This window comes from Rhinoderma darwinii, chromosome 3, assembly GCF_050947455.1.
Source record: "Rhinoderma darwinii isolate aRhiDar2 chromosome 3, aRhiDar2.hap1, whole genome shotgun sequence".
NCBI classification, from domain to species: domain Eukaryota; kingdom Metazoa; phylum Chordata; class Amphibia; order Anura; family Rhinodermatidae; genus Rhinoderma; species Rhinoderma darwinii.
This window is the reverse complement of record NC_134689.1, coordinates 163193168-163209100: the sequence shown is the minus strand read 5'-3', so window position 1 is coordinate 163209100 and position 15933 is coordinate 163193168. Positions and strand designations below refer to the sequence as shown.

General features: G+C 43.2%; 1 protein-coding gene across 1 annotated transcript in view; it reads left to right on the top strand.

The window, feature by feature from the left end:
• OSBPL8 (oxysterol binding protein like 8) overlaps nucleotides 1-15933 on the top strand; it is a 324813-nt gene that overhangs the window by 202359 nt on the left and 106521 nt on the right. The window contains exon 5 of the mRNA XM_075856992.1: nucleotides 2549-2686. Coding sequence (XP_075713107.1) covers nucleotides 2549-2686 — 138 coding nt within the window. The remainder of the gene's footprint in view (nucleotides 1-2548; nucleotides 2687-15933) is intronic.

Sequence of the window (15933 nt, the reverse complement as noted above, 5' to 3'; positions counted from 1 at the left end):
ATGCCTTTCTGTTGGGTGGAGCTGAATTACTAGCCTGAGGACTTGCACTTGTACCAGGGATTTCATATACACAGTAACAAAACTGTTGTCGGATAATGTATTAGGCCAGGATCACACATACTGTTTTGTGCAGATTTTTGTTTTTGTTTTTTGAGCCAAAGCTAGAAATGGATCCAAAAGCAAGAAAAACGGAGCCAAAAACTGCATCAAACCTGCGTGTGTGATTCAGGCCTTATCAAAAAGTCTGTCTAGATTATTTCTGGAAGTGTGGGCTTGAAAATTATTTATTTACAAGAGCTGTATGTATAAGTAGTAACTAAATGACTTCAGTTTTATTAGAGTTTTTGATACAAGGACGACTTTTTTTTAAAGGTGTTTTGTACATGTTGAAAGATATATTTCTAAAACGTTTTTAAACTTGCAGAACTGCATGTGATCTCATGTGTTTACGTGTTTTATATACAGTTTTTTGTATTTGTGCATACAGTGCACAGCAACGACCAAACCGAATCATGTTTCTGTTTCCAAATTAAACATCGGAACAACACTCTTGCTAGGTGACCCCCAATGTGTTTAGTGATCTGATACGTTTCTTTTTTATTTTTTTAACTTGGGTTAAATGTCAAGGATAAACGTCAAAGGAGTATTGCCAATGCAGCAATCACAGTGAAATATTTTACCCATTAAACGTTCTTAAGACTTGCACATACAAGTATTATAAAAAAAAAAATTGCATCGTTTGAGTAGTTGTCTTACCTAGGGCATCCTGGTATTGTATTGCGTTCCTTCCAGACACGGTCACCCTTGGCTCCCAATAACAGTGGACGCGCATTCATAAATGTGCTACCCTGAATCTTCCTGCCTGACCACCTCAGTCTCCAATGACATGAACAGTACTGATCGAGTCATGGACACTAGCCTGGAAGCATTTCCCTAAGGAACGTGCTCAAAGAATCAAACCGTATAGTCATGCAGCTGAGCGGTCAGTGGACACAGGCTATACTCCCCTGACAGGCAAGCAGCGGGAAGAAGCAGTACTGTGGGAAAACAGGGATGGTGAAAACTGCGCTCATAGTATTCTATTGACCTTCCTCCAATTTTAGAAGTAAACTAATGGAGGTTACATGGAGAAAGTTTACATGGCTTCTAGTTTGTAGTAAATAATGCTGATCTATCACAGCACGCGTAGTGCTCTATGCCTGTTTTCTAGCATAGTAAAATCGCAAATGCATCAAAAGTTTAAATTTACGCCAAAAATTCTAATTTTGATGCATTTATGCAGCCTGTGCCCCTTTTCCAAAATGGGGTATAGCCCTACAAATATAATATAGTTTACGCAAGAAACTGGTGTCAATGAAAGTGGAAATCTACGCCAGCTCGTAAATGGTGTCGATTTCCAATTCGGGCACATGCACAGCCAGAGAAGCGACTAGTTTAATAAGAGGCCTGTGCCTTTTATTAAATTAGTCGCTTCCTATTCCACCTATCCTTACTCCACCGCCGTTCTTAATATATCTCCCACATAGACTTGATTATTTTTCCAAAGTGGCCAAACTTTTAGCCTTAGATTCGATACAAGTGAGGATTCATCTATATTACAACATTTAACACCTGTACAGACGGACATTTAATTTATTCACCATCCAAATTTGCATGTGACCTCATACAGGGAAAGATTTTTCATAAACAAAACATTTTTCCAAGATTGTTGCAGAAAATTATTATGAACAAACTTTTAGATTGTCTCAGAGGGTAGATTCACAGGTGTGTTTTTAGATATTGACAGGCAGAAGAAAAACATCCATTTTTGGCAGATAAAGACCGTATTCCCGCATTGCAGATTTGGTCAGTATCTCGAAGCTAAAACTAGGACTGAACCCTAAACACAGGCATAATAGAAAGGAAAGATCTGTATCTCCTCTTTGTATCCACTCCTAGTTTTGGCTGCCAAATACTGATGCATAACACTGACCAAATCTGCAATGTGTGAACGAGCCCAAAATAGAATGTTCTGAAATAGCTTTTTTCTGTAAAATGATTTGATATGCAAAAGCTAAAAATGAATAAAAATACTGTAGTAATGCAGTTGTCATCTACATCTTTCATCTGAATTTTTTTTTCAGTGTGAAGAAAATGATATACTTGCCTCCAAAACACTTTAGGGGAGATTTATCAAAACATGTGCAAAGGAAGAGTGGAGTTTGTTTCCCATGGCAACCAATCAGGTTTCTGTTTTCATTTTGCAAAGGGCTTTTAAAAATTGAAAGGTGGAATCTGGTTGGTTGCTATGGGCAACTACTAAACTTTTTTTTCGCTTTGCAATAGTTTGATAAATCTCCCACTTTATCTTTAAAAGGTCGGGTTTATGATGGGTACATGTTGCATTTTTATATTGGATTAAACTTATCTAGTCTGCTAATATGACACATTTTGTGTAAAGGCAGCAGTTTTGAAGAAAACCTGCCCACCGCACATAGACTGTCGTTTTACTTCTATAGTCCAAATAACTGTACCCAGTTTTAATGGAAAGTTTGCTTTCCCTCTCCAGATGTGGTAACAAGCAGTGATGAGTCTCCAGTGATATCCTCGGCAAAAATGAGCCAGCGGCAAGGTAAAGATGCATATCTATCTCCAACCAAAGACTTGGTCCAGGCTACACTAAGCCCTGGCATCATCCACAGTCATGGTAAGAAACCCCAATCTGAAAGCCGCTGCAAATTTTGCATTTTTATGTTTGATCCATTTCCTACACCTTTTTCAGATTGCTCGGTGGCGCTGTGGATCTTAAAACTGGATTTTTGCTTTTCTCTTTTATGACCTTGAATTTATATTTACTCTACAGTGATGTCTTTTTTTTTTTATTTTTAGATACCTTAAACCTGCAAGTGCAGGAAATAGCAGATGTGATTTGTAGTGATGCCAAATAATGTGAGGCAACTCAGTACGTGCCCTTTGAAATGTGATAAGTGATTTAAAATTGCAGTTTATTTAGGTCATTATTCACACAAATGTTAATCTGGTAAAAACGTGACAGATTTTCATTTTATGTACCGTATATAAACAGTGTTCCAAATTATTATGCACATTGGATTTAAGTGTCATAAACATTTAATTATTAGTTTTTCAATTAAACGCATGGATGGTATTGTGTCTTAGGGCTCTTTGGATCATTGTAAGCAATCTCAGACACCTGTGATAATTAGTTTGCCAGGTGTGCCCAATCAAAGGAAAACTAGTTAAGAAGGACGTTCCACATTATTAAGCAGGCCACAGGTTTCAAGCAATATGGGAAAGAAAAAGGATCTCTCTGCTGCCGAAAAGCGTGAAAAAGTGCAATACCTTGGACAAGGTATGAAAACATTGGATATTGCAAGAAAACTTAAGCGTAATCATCGTACTGTGAAGAGATTTGTGGCTGATTCCGAGCACAGACGGGTTCGTTTAGATAAAGGCATAATGAGGAAGGTTTCTGCCAGACAAATTAATAGGATTAGGAGAGCAGCTGCTAAAATGCCATTGCAAAGCAGCAAACAGGTATTTGAAGCCGCTGGTGCCTCTGGAGTCTCGCGAACCTCAAGGTGTAGGATCCTCCAGAGGTTTGCAAGTGTGCATAAAGCTGCTATTCGGCCACCCCTAAACAATGCTCACAAGCAGAAACGGTTGCAGTGGGCTCAGAAATACATGAAGACTAATTTTCAAACCGTGTTGTTTACTGATGAGTGCCGTGAAACCCTGGATGGTCCAGATGGATGGAGTAGTGGATGGTTGGTGAATGGCCACTATGTCCCAACAAGGCTGCGACGTCAGCAAGGAGGTGGCGGAGTCATGTTTTGGGCTGGAATCATGGGGAGAGAGCTGGTAGGCCCCTTTAGGGTCCCTGACGGTGTAAAAATGACCACTGCAAAGTACGTAGAGTTTATGACTGACCACATTCTTCCGTTGTACAAAAAGAACCGTGCCTTCCGTAGCAAAATTCTCTTCATGCATGACAATGCACCATCTCATGCTGCAAAGAATACCCCTGTGTCATTGGCTGCTATGGTCATAAAAGGAGAGAAACTCATGGTGTGGCCCCCCATGTTCCCCTGACCTCAACCCTATTGAGAACGTTTGAAGCATCCTCAAGCAAAATATCTATGAGGGTGGGAGGCAGTTCACATCAAAACAGAGGCTCTGGGAGGCTTTTCTGACATCCTGCAAAGATATTCAAGCAGAAACTGTCCAAATACTCACAAATTCAATGGATGCAAGAATTGTGAAGGTGATATCAAAGAAGGGGTCCTATGTTAACATGTAACTTGGCCTGTTAAGTTTTTTTTTATTGAAAGAGCTTTTGATTTCTGTACATATGACCTCCTGATGCAGCAAATTCAACAAATTACCATTTTAGTTCTCTTTACAACCTTTAAAATGTTTTGATCTCTGTTGTGCATAATAATGTGAAACAGTGCCTTTTGAGTTTTTTACTTCTAAAAAAAAATCTTATCATTAGGAGATTTGTTCAATAAAATTTGCATTATACTCCAACGGTTGATGGCTTGAAGATTATACTGACTGTCATTTGCATCGACTATTTAGGAAAATCAGCGAAAAATAACATTTGCATAATAATTTGGAACGCGGTGTACAGCTACAGCACAAATAACATACGTAGGAAAAGTCAGAAAATATAGCATAGGGACAAGGAGGTTGGAGTATTAACAGTTTCCAGATTATTACAGTTAGAGGCTCTGTCACCAGATTTTGCAACCCCTATCTGCTATTGCAGCAGATCGGCGCTGCAATGTAGATTACAGTAAAGTTTTTATTTTTAAAAAACGAGCATTTTTGGCCAAGTTATGACCATTTTTGTAGTTATGCAAATGAGGCTTGCAAAAGTCCAAGTGGGTGTGTTTAAAAGTAAAAGTCCAAGTGGGCGTGTATTATGTGCGTACATCGGGGCGTTTTTAATACTTTTACTAGCTGGGCGCTCTGATGAGAAGTATCATCCACTTCTCTTCAGAACGCCCAGCTTCTGGCAGTGCAGACACAGCCGTGTTCTCGAGAGATCACGCTGTGTCGTCACTCACAGGTCCTGCATCGTGTCAGACGAGCGAGGACACCGGCACCAGAGGCTACAGTTGATTCTGCAGCAGCATCGGCATTTGCAGGTAAGTAGCTACATCGACTTACCTGCAAACGCTGATGCTGCTGCAGAATCAACTGTAGCCTCTGGTGCCGGTGTCCTCGCTCGTCTGACACGATGCAGGACCTGTGAGTGACGACACAGCGTGATCTCTCGAGAACACGGCTGTGTCTGCACTGCCAGAAGCTGGGCGTTCTGAAGAGAAGTGGATGATACTTCTCATCAGAGCGCCCAGCTAGTAAAAGTATTAAAAACGCCCCGATGTACGCACATAATACACGCCCACTTGGACTTTTACTTTTAAACACACCCACTTGGACTTTTGCAAGCCTCATTTGCATAACTACAAAAATGGTCATAACTTGGCCAAAAATGCTCGTTTTTTAAAAATAAAAACGTTACTGTAATCTACATTGCAGCGCCTATCTGCTGCAATAGCAGATAGGGGTTGCAAAATCTGGTGACAGAGCCTCTTTAAATCAATCAGTCCAATATTCAAAGGAAAAAAACTTAATGCGAAGAATTTTCATCTGTTGCAGCAACTACACAAAAATTCGTTTTTATAGGTGAATTTTTGATAAAAGAATAATTTTTAAGAATAATTTGCCTCTTCCACAGCATTTATTTTTTAGACCCTGAAAATTCTAAACTATAGGTCATTTCTAGATAAAAATGTGTTTTATGATTATTTGATGGATGCCAGGCTATCGGCTATTCTGCACTGGGGTGCCAGACAAAGGAAACCTTTTGTGTATTTTGACTATGGTTTTGCTCTAACTAATCATCAGGTGGTGTCTGACCAACTTAAAACTGCTTTAAAATGTTTATAGCTGAATTGGAATTTGTGTCATAGTTGCCCCATATGAAAATATATTTGATTGCCGTGGTTTTGAGCCACATGATCAGGGTCGCCACCCGGACAGAGGCTCTCCAGCTAATCCAACATGTGTGAACGTAGACTAAGGCCGGATTCACACGAGCGTGTGCGTTTTGCACGTTTTGCAGTTCACACGTTGCGTAAATACTGTGAATTTTTCGCAACAGAATTCGTTGCGGAAAAGCCGCAGCGAATACAGTAGCAGCAAAGTGGATGAGATTGAACAAATCTCATCCACACGCTGCGGAAATACGGAGTGGAAATAGCGCTCAGAAATTGACCTGTGATGCGCAAATTAATTCTGCAGCATGTCAATTGTCTTTATGTAAACGTTGCTTATATGTGGCGGGATTTCCTCATTGAATTCAATGGGGATGTAAATCCCGCATCAAATAGCGGTTGTCCTGGTTTTTGCGGCGGATTCGCAGCGATCTTGCCGCAAAAAACGGAAAAAAAGTACAAATAAATTTACCTAGGAGTCTGTGTTTCATCCTCCTGGGATGACGCTTCATCTCATGTGACCGACGCTGTAGCCAATCACAGGCTGTAGCAGTCTCCTGGTATGAGATGTCATCCCAGGAGGCCGGCAGGGTTTAGTAATGCAGTTTTTTGCAGCGGAAAACTGCACCACAGTTTGGTGCACATTTTTGCCCGGAATTTCCTGCGGCAGATGAGGCGGATGCACTGCGTGCTGTTACGCAGTGCATCTGCTACGTGTGAACTCGGCCTAAGGCCCCATGCACACAAACGTAAAAACGCCCGTAATTACGGGCCCATAGACTTCTATTGGCCACGGGTACCTCCCCGTATGCTTACGGGAAGGTGCCTGTGCCGTTGAAAAATATAGAACATGTCCTATTTCAGGCCGTAATTAGGGCACGGGCAGGCCCATAGAAGTCTATGGGGCTCCTGTAATTATGGGTGACAACGTGTGCGCACCCGTAATTACGGAAGCGTTGCTAGGCGACGTCAGGGGATAGTCACTGTCCAGGGTGCTGAAAGAGCTAAACAATCGGCAGTAACTCTTTCAGCAACCTGGACAGTGACTACCGATGACAATATAGATCAACGTGTAAAAAAAATAGAAGTTCATACTTACCCAGAACTCCCTGCTTCCTCCAGTCCGGCCTCTCGGGACGACGTTTCAGCCCATGTGACCGCTGCAGCCAATCACAGGCTGCAGCGGTCACATGGACTGACCCGTCAAACAGGAAGGTCGGGCTGGATTTCGAAAGAGGGACGCGTCACCAAGACAACGGCCGGGGTACGTATGAACGTCTTTTACTTTTATTACGGAAAGGGCTGTCCCTTCTCTCTATCCTGCACTGATAGAGAGAAGCAGCTGTCGATTAGTGCAGTGCAATTTTGCAGGGAAAACGTGCCCGAGAATACTGGTGACACCGGACCCGTATTTACGGGCACAGGTCCGTAAATACTGGTGCAATACGGGTCGAATACGTGTGACCAAGGACCCGTATTTACGCCAGTATTTACGGGAGGAAAAAAAAGACGTTCGTGTGCATGAGGCCTAACTGTGTGACAGGAGCCTGTCTAATCATCAGTTACTGTGGAGAGCCTGTGTGGAACAATCCATGTAATTTCTTCATACAGGAAGTTCTGGTGCTTATCCACATTGACTCAAGTAGAAAAAGCGTGTCGCCAAAGCCTGATTTAGAATGTTGCTATGCAATGTCCCCAATATGATATTTAGTGATAGTCCCTTATCTGTTATTTTTCTTGAACGTCGTGTTATTTAATGGAACACATGGCAAACTTTAGTTTTAGTTGGAATGTTCCTTTAAGTTTGAATTTATATGACCATCCGTGTATTGGCTTATGTTTATATTTATTCAGTTTAAATGTACAATACTTCTTTGCTTCTTTTTCATGTTACATTCTTATCCAACATTTTGGAGTCCTTCCAATTCACAACTTTTTAGCATATTTTCTCTGTAGCTCTAATTAATTGCTTTGTACTTTGTTCCTTGTTTTTTTTTTTCTTCTTTTTTTTTTGTGTGGTTTTATAATCCAAACCTATTTTTAGCTGTTGGGTACAGTGCTTGGAACTGTTGGTCGTGGTGTGGGTCTTAGTTCAACAATATGTTCTCTTGTCATGCTTCTTTTCAGATGTCTGTTAATAATTTTATAGATCATATTTATCTCATTGTAAAGTTGCACAAGCACATTGTTATATAAACCGTACGTACGTACCAGTCTGCTTTTTTTTTTTCTTGCACAGTGGTCCCAAAGATCTGCTCTCAGGCACTGCGCTCTAACGGTGTGCAGTATAAAATGAGAGCACTTCATGCTCCCATTCACTTCTGCCTAAGGACACATTTTAAACATCCATATTTGTGGTCTTCGATTAAATTGGCATTTGTCTTGCCAAAACTGTGAACAGATCCCAGCAAGAGAAAGCAGGAAAGCCTTTCTAGGCTAAATAGAAATACAAGTGGCAAAAATTATCATCTTTGTGTGTCAGGTATTTTCATTATTGAAGAAATTCAGTGTTTTAACTAGTCTATGGTATACATATAAAGGCATAGCATTTAACAGTTCTGGGGCAAATTCAGAGGGCCATTTCCTATTTTGTGTGTTAACCAGTGAAGCATAGGGTTGGCCCTCTACAGAGGCACAACAATGTTGGCAGCCTATAAATTATTGATGATGTAATGATACTGACAGAATGCCAGTCCAGCAAAATGCGCACCCACAACCAAAATAGGCACAAGGAGACAGACTAGGCAAGTGGTGGCGAACTCACCCTGCGACGTCCCTGCAGACTGGGGCCCTGCCTGCAGCGGATAGAACCCACTATCTGGAACCTGCTAATCAGAAAAGCAGAGGTAATAACAGAGAGGTAACGTAGTACTATGCAGTGAAACCGAAGATAAATCACGCAGTCCGAAGTTTAAGACCTATAAATGACAAGAGGTACAAAATCGGAATAAAAGAGTGTGGTCAGGGGGGGCTAGGGGTCAGACAACAAAGTAACAACAAACAGAGCTCACAGTAGCCAAAGAACAAATGAGCCACATGAAGTTAGTCTCTGGCATAGAGGTCAAGCACCAGGGGTGTAATATGAGGCTGAATTGGATGATTGAGAGTGACCGCTAAGCAAACCACTCAAGATTTCAACCTTTGCCTACCTCTGACCAGCTCTGAGAACAGGGAATGTGACAGATGTAGTCTGAGGGTCCCGTGTTTTCATACAAAGGATACGTGTATTGCTCGGTCGCAGAATGAATGTGTTTTGGTGTGAACCAGCTACAGAGGCCACATTGAGATTTTCTTTGAACGCCCCTTGGGTGTTCTATTGGTGCAAAAATGTAAAGATGACAACCGTATTTAAGATAGAAAAATAAATCTATTTTTCTTCAGATAAAAATTGTGATATACATAGCAAACACACATATGCAGTAGTGTGTAATTGAAAAAGTCACCCAATATGCTGGAGTCCTCATCTGTACGATCGTCTGGTAGATGTTTCCTTATTCCGGGTAGATCTGTGGAGAGGAATCCTGCAGAGGTTCACGTGAGAAGACAGGTGAGGCGTCTAGTTGCACCAAGTGCTGATGCAACGTTTCGGGGTCCACCCCCTTTTTCAAGCAAAAGGTGTTATATTGGTGCACAATTAAGGCTGATCTATGACCTATTGGTGGGCCAATTGCATGGATTTTTTGAGTGGGCCCCTACCCCTCCTGAGCATAGTCCATTAAACATCATAAAAACGATTAGGCCACGTTCACATGTTGAGGACTTGAAATCGTACCAAATTCGTTCACATTCTGCATCCAATGCAAGTGAATAGATTTAATGTACTCGGGTAAAAAAAAAATCAGCATGGAACAATAAATGTTTTGTAGATTTTAAAATCCACAGCATGTACGTTATTGCTGTTGATAAAGCACGGAAAAGCTGCAGATTAGCTTGATTCCATTACAATGGGGCTAATGTGTGGATGAGCCAGCTATCCACACCTAGATGCTTTGAAAAAGACACGTGTGAAAATACCCTTTTATCTTTTTGGAAGCATATTTTTAGACCAATGGGAGAAGGCTGTAATACTGTGAACTGCCGCTACAAGTGTGTCGATTCACAGAACGAAGCAGGTAGGTGAAAAGGGGAAGCAGCGCTTGCATGAGCGCCACCGCCCCTTCAGAACAGCTGATCGGCGTGGGTGCTGAGAGTTGGACCCCCACTGATCAGCTATTGATGGCCTATCCTGAAGATAGGCCGTCAATTTTTTTTAACTGAAAAAACGCCTTTAATGGGAAATATTTTGACCCCACTGGTGACGTCTTCTCTTTATTGGAGTCCTTCACGCTTCCTTTTCCAGCCATGACTCGTCTCTGCAGAGATTACTCCCCAAACTTCTTTCGCTCCTTGTTTTTTTTTTTTTTGTTTTTTTTTTCAGCACTTTTTCACTTAATTCTCATCCTCTACAAAAACGGACATCTTGCTGCTACCCTCAATGCTGTGCCTGTTGCTGCCCCATTTTCCCCATTACTGTACCTACTGTATTGCAGTGCCTGCAAATAATGTACTTTAAAAATATCGGAATAAATTAAAAAATCCATCAACAGAAATATTTGCCAACCATCGTTAACCCAAAAATGGTACCACATAGATGGTACCCTAATATTCAGATAGTGCCAGATAGCTAGTGACCCGAACAGTAATCGCGCCCCATGTGGTAATCATGCCCCTCCCCGTAAAAATGCCCCATTTTGTGATCCACACAGTAATGGCATGCTTTTTTGTGTCCCACAAAGTAATAGTGCACCCTTTTAGGCCCCCTCTTAGTAAAAGCGCCCCCTTTTAGGCCCTACACAGTAAAAGCGCCCCCTTTTAGCCCTACACAGTAAAAGTGCCCCCTACTGACGGGGCAAAAAAAAACGCTTTCTACAGATGGTTTCTCTTTTTGGTTTTTGGGGGAGATTCTGGCTTGGCTAAAAAAGCTCTAGTCATGTTTTGAGGGTTCCTTTGTGGGATTGGATATTGACTACCTCCAGAGTGGTTTCCTTCTTCTGGAGGAGAACTAACTTACATCTGTCTCCATGTCTTTGAGAGAGTGCTAGGCATTATTACTGTTTTAACACTAGACCAGGCAGGCAGGCGATATGCCAAAATTATCACCGTGGTGCATACTATTTGATTAACTTGGTAGACAAGTTAAACCTTTTTCTCTTAAGACAAATTTTTTACGCCAACATTTGTGTGCGTGATATAAGCCACAGCGTTTTCGCTAAGCCACACCATCTTTTCTACACACTTTACAAAACTGTTTAGTGAGGTGCAAAAAGTGTCTAAAACACTTGATAAATCTGAAACGAGGCATGAATGCCAGTTTTTTGGCGCAAATTGAGCCAGAATTCTGGTGCATTTATCTTATTAAATCTCCCCTATGTCCTGTACACTTTGAAATACATGTATCACAGATTGAGAACCTAGGTTGAAGAGAATTACTTCAATAAGGTCGGTTGGCTCTTCCATATATCTGGTTTATTATTACATGTTTGTTCAGCTCTTTGTTTACGTAAAATATAAAGTGTCCTTAAACTATCGTAGAACTTTCCACTTGCCATACTGGTTTGTTAGCTTTTCCCTTCAGTTTATACCAATAAGTTGAAGGGTGTGGTCAGGTTTTGCAGAGCAAAAAATGCCATTCTAATCATGGCATTTCCATTTGGGGTGCCGTAGACTTCAATTCTATGTTAAATTTGGCTCTGAAAATATGCAACACAAATACGCAGCAAATTCACCACAAAATCTGAAAAAGTAATTCCGCTGTGGCATTTGCTAAAGAATTAGGGTATGTTCACACGCTGAGTCAAAAACGTCTTAAAATACGGAGCTGTTTTCAAGGGAAAACCGCTCCTGATTTTAGACTTTTTTTTGAAGCCACTCGCGATTTTTGCTTCGTTTTTTACAGCCGTTTTTTTTAGCTTTTTTCAATAAAGTCTATGAAAAACAGCTCCAAAAACACCCCAAGAAGTGTCCTGCACTTTTTCGCGGCCGTTTTCTTACGCGGCCGTTTTGAAAAACGGCCGTGTAAAAAAACGGCCCATCGGAACAGAACCCGGTATTTCCCATTGCAATCAATGGGCAGATGTTTGGAGGCATTCTGCCTCCGACTTTTCGGCCGTTTACGGCCCGAAGAACGGCCGAAAATAGACCGTGTGAACATACCCTGACTGTTGCGTACTTTGTTACGCCTCTTGTGACTGCACCCTAATACTTCATTTTCTAGGAAGAGTAGAAGCAGATTAGATTCTTAATTTCAGCATATATAGCAAGTTCCCAATACATTAATATTTTTAGAATTGTCTAATTTAAAAGCTGGGGATTTCCAGTAACCGAACTGGAAGCTGCAGGGAAATCAAATTTGATATGCCTTCCCTGTGAGCTCTGTAATTTAACATATAGTACCTATCAACCTATGTATAGACAAGTACTTGTAATTTACAAAGCCTAGAGCAGGGGTCTCAAACTCGGCCGGGTAAGTGGGCCGCATATAGAAAAAATGGGAAGTTGACGGGCCGCATTACTTTAAAATTTGATGCAATACAAAATTATTGTTAATCAATTAGTTATTTGAACTGATATAACACTATATTACTATAATTGGGCAGCCCCTTTTTAGATAGTGCCGCAGCGCCCTCTGTGGATGCTGCCGCAGCGCCCTCTGTGGATGCTGCCGCAGCGCCCTCTGTGGATGCTGCCGCAGCGCCCTCTGTGGATGCTGCCGCAGCGCCCTCTGTGGATGCTGCCGCAGCGCCCTCTGTGGATGCTGCCGCAGCGCCCTCTGTGGATGCTGCCGCAGCGCCCTCTGTGGATGCTGCCGCAGCGCCCTCTGTGGATGCTGCCGCAGCGCCCTCTGTGGATGCTGCCGCAGCGCCCTCTGTGGATGCTGCCGCAGCGCCCTCTGTGGATGCTGCCGCAGCGCCCTCTGTGGATGCTGCCGCAGCGCCCTCTGTGGATGCTGCCGCAGCGCCCTCTGTGGATGCTGCCGCAGCGCCCTCTGTGGATGCTGCCGCAGTGCCCTCTGTGGATAATGCAACACACCCCTAGATAAGGCCACAGTGCCCTCTGTAGATAAGGCCACAGTGCCCTCTGTAGATAAGGCCACAGTGCCCTCTGTAGATAAGGCCACAGTGCCCTCTGTAGATAAGGCCACAGTGCCCTCTGTAGATAAGGCCACAGTGCCCTCTGTAGATAAGGCCACAGTGCCCTCTGTAGATAAGGCCACAGTGCCCTCTGTAGATAAGGCCACAGTGCCCTCTGTAGATAAGGCCACAGTGCCCTCTGTAGATAAGGCCACAGTGCCCTCTGTAGATAAGGCCACAGTGCCCTCTGTAGATAAGGCCACAGTGCCCTCTGTAGATAAGGCCACAGTGCCCTCTGTAGAGGCTGCCCCGGTGCCCTCTGTAGAGGCTGCCCCGGTGCCCCCTGTAGAGGCTGCCCCAGTGATGTCAGGGGCTTGCCCAGAGCTGGAGTCCCGGAGTAGAGCCGCTTCTGGCACTCTGCCTGGGTTTCCAGCTCTGCTCCTGACATCACTGTCCATATATGGACAGAGATGTCAGGAGCAACCCCAGAGCTGGAGTCCCAGGCAGAGCGCTAGTAGGCTCTTCCTGGGACTCCAGCTGTGCTCCTGACATCACTGGGACTCCTGCTCTGGGGAAGCCCCTGACATCATTGTCGATGTATGGACAGCGATGTCAGAGGCTTCCCCAGAGTCCCGGAGCAGAGCCGATAATAGCGCTCTGCCCGGGACTCCGCTCTGGGGAAGACCCTGACACACTGTCCATATATGGGCAGCGATGTCAGGGAATTCCACAGAGTCCCGGAGCAGAGCCTGTACTAGCGCTCTGCCCGGGACTCCGGCTCTGGAGATGCCCCAGACATCGCTGTTCATATGTGGACAGCGATGTCAGGGAATTCCACAGAGTCCCGGAGCAGAGCCGACACCAGCGCTCTGCTCGGGACTCCGGCTCTGGGGAAGCCCCAGACATCGCTGTTCATATGTGGACAGCGATGTCAAGGAATTCCACAGAGTCCAGGAGCAGAGCCAACACCAGCGCTCTGCTCCGTTCTGGGCAAGACCCTGACACACTGTCCATATATGGGCAGCGATGTCAGGGAATTCCACAGAGTCCCGGAGCAGAGCCGACACCAGCGCTCTGCCCGGGACTCCGGCTCTGGGGAAGCCCCAGACATCGCTGTTCATATGTGGACAGCGATGTCAGGGAATTCCAGAGTCTCGGAGCAAAGCCGATACTAGCGGCTCTGTGTCCCGCGGGCCGCAGATGACAGCCCCAGGGGCCGCGTGCTTGAGACCCCTGGCCTAGAGCATACCGTTTGTACTATACAATAAATTAGCTTTTATTAAGAAAAGTTAAAAATATATTGGCCATCAAGACCTAAAAATAGGACATACAGTTTAAAACTTTTTGGTGCTGATCAGGGAAACACAACGGTATTACAATCACACAAGTATATACAACCATCACAAATAATAAGTGATGTTACTTATCAGGAACAAGTGGTATACACTCAGTAGGTCAATACATAGAAGTACAATCCTTTATAACCTCAGTATTTACAGCAAACCATTATCAACCGGATTGTTGCAGATTGTTCCCGACATACACAAGAGACCACCACCCCAAGCGGTTCTGTTGTGTATATTGACCACCACCATAAACTGTGTATATGTCCTATTTACTTTATGGCAAATTGATTTTTTTACTTTTTCTCAATAAAAGCTAATTTTTTGTATGGTATGCTCTAGGCTTTGTAAATGACACGCACATGTCTATACGTATGTTGATATGTACTATATTTATGCATTGGTATGTGTAGACCGTTATACGTTTTGTGCCTAATTATGTATTTATCTGTAAGTCAACAGCTTGGGTCTGCTACCTTATCGACAGAATGGAAAGCTCGTGTACACTGCAGCCTAAATTCTGCTGACCGCTGTGCAGGAAAAAGGAGGTTTAATTCCCTGAAGCCCTCTTGGCAATAATCAGAATGGTTACACTTGTAAAGGAGTGTTATCTGTAACAGGTATATGTTAAAGGGAACCTGTCACCAGCATTTCATCTTTTGAACTCTACTTACCCCTCGCTGGCCGCTGCTGTCAAAAGTTTATTGGCGTTATCCCCTCTCCTAAACTCCTCCTCCGACCATAAGTAACGGTCTGCAAACATTTTGCGCCTTTTATGGTAATAACTCAGCAGTCTCATTCGATCCTCTTCTCATGCCCGCCCACCGCCAAAAACGGGCCCGCCCTGACTGCCGAAATCTCCTCTGAAATAGCGCTTATGCACCCATCATGTGTGGTCCGACACCCTTACCTGCTTCATCCGGACCTCAAATCTAGTTACTGCGCATGTGCCACTATAGTGTCCTGTTGTACGCATGCACCAGAACAAAACATTGATGCGCAATCGCAGGATTTTGTGTGTGCTGGGGGGAGGAGAGGAGCTTTCAATCAAAAGTAAGGACGCGGGTTTAACTCTGAAATGCTTGAGGAATGAAGATATAACTCTTTTCAAACTAAGATATGACTTATGCTCATTAGCATACGGCACGGGAACACTAAAAGACGGGAATACTAAAAGTACAGAGCCTACTTAGAAGATAATTATAGGTTAAATAAAAATGATTCACCCTCTACCACCAGGTATTGCTGGTTTAATAGGTGAAATGTTGGTGACCGGTTCCCTTTAAGGGGTTCCATAAAATAGAAATCTATAGTAGATATTCCAATGGCAAACCTATAAGTTATTTCTAGCAAGGACATGCGGTATGTGCCAAAGGAACTCCCACAAGGTGATGATTTTAAGATTCTAGTTGGGAAAAAAAATTTGAGAAATATATCCTCATAAAAAGGCATCGGTAAAAAGTGACAACTTGGGAATAA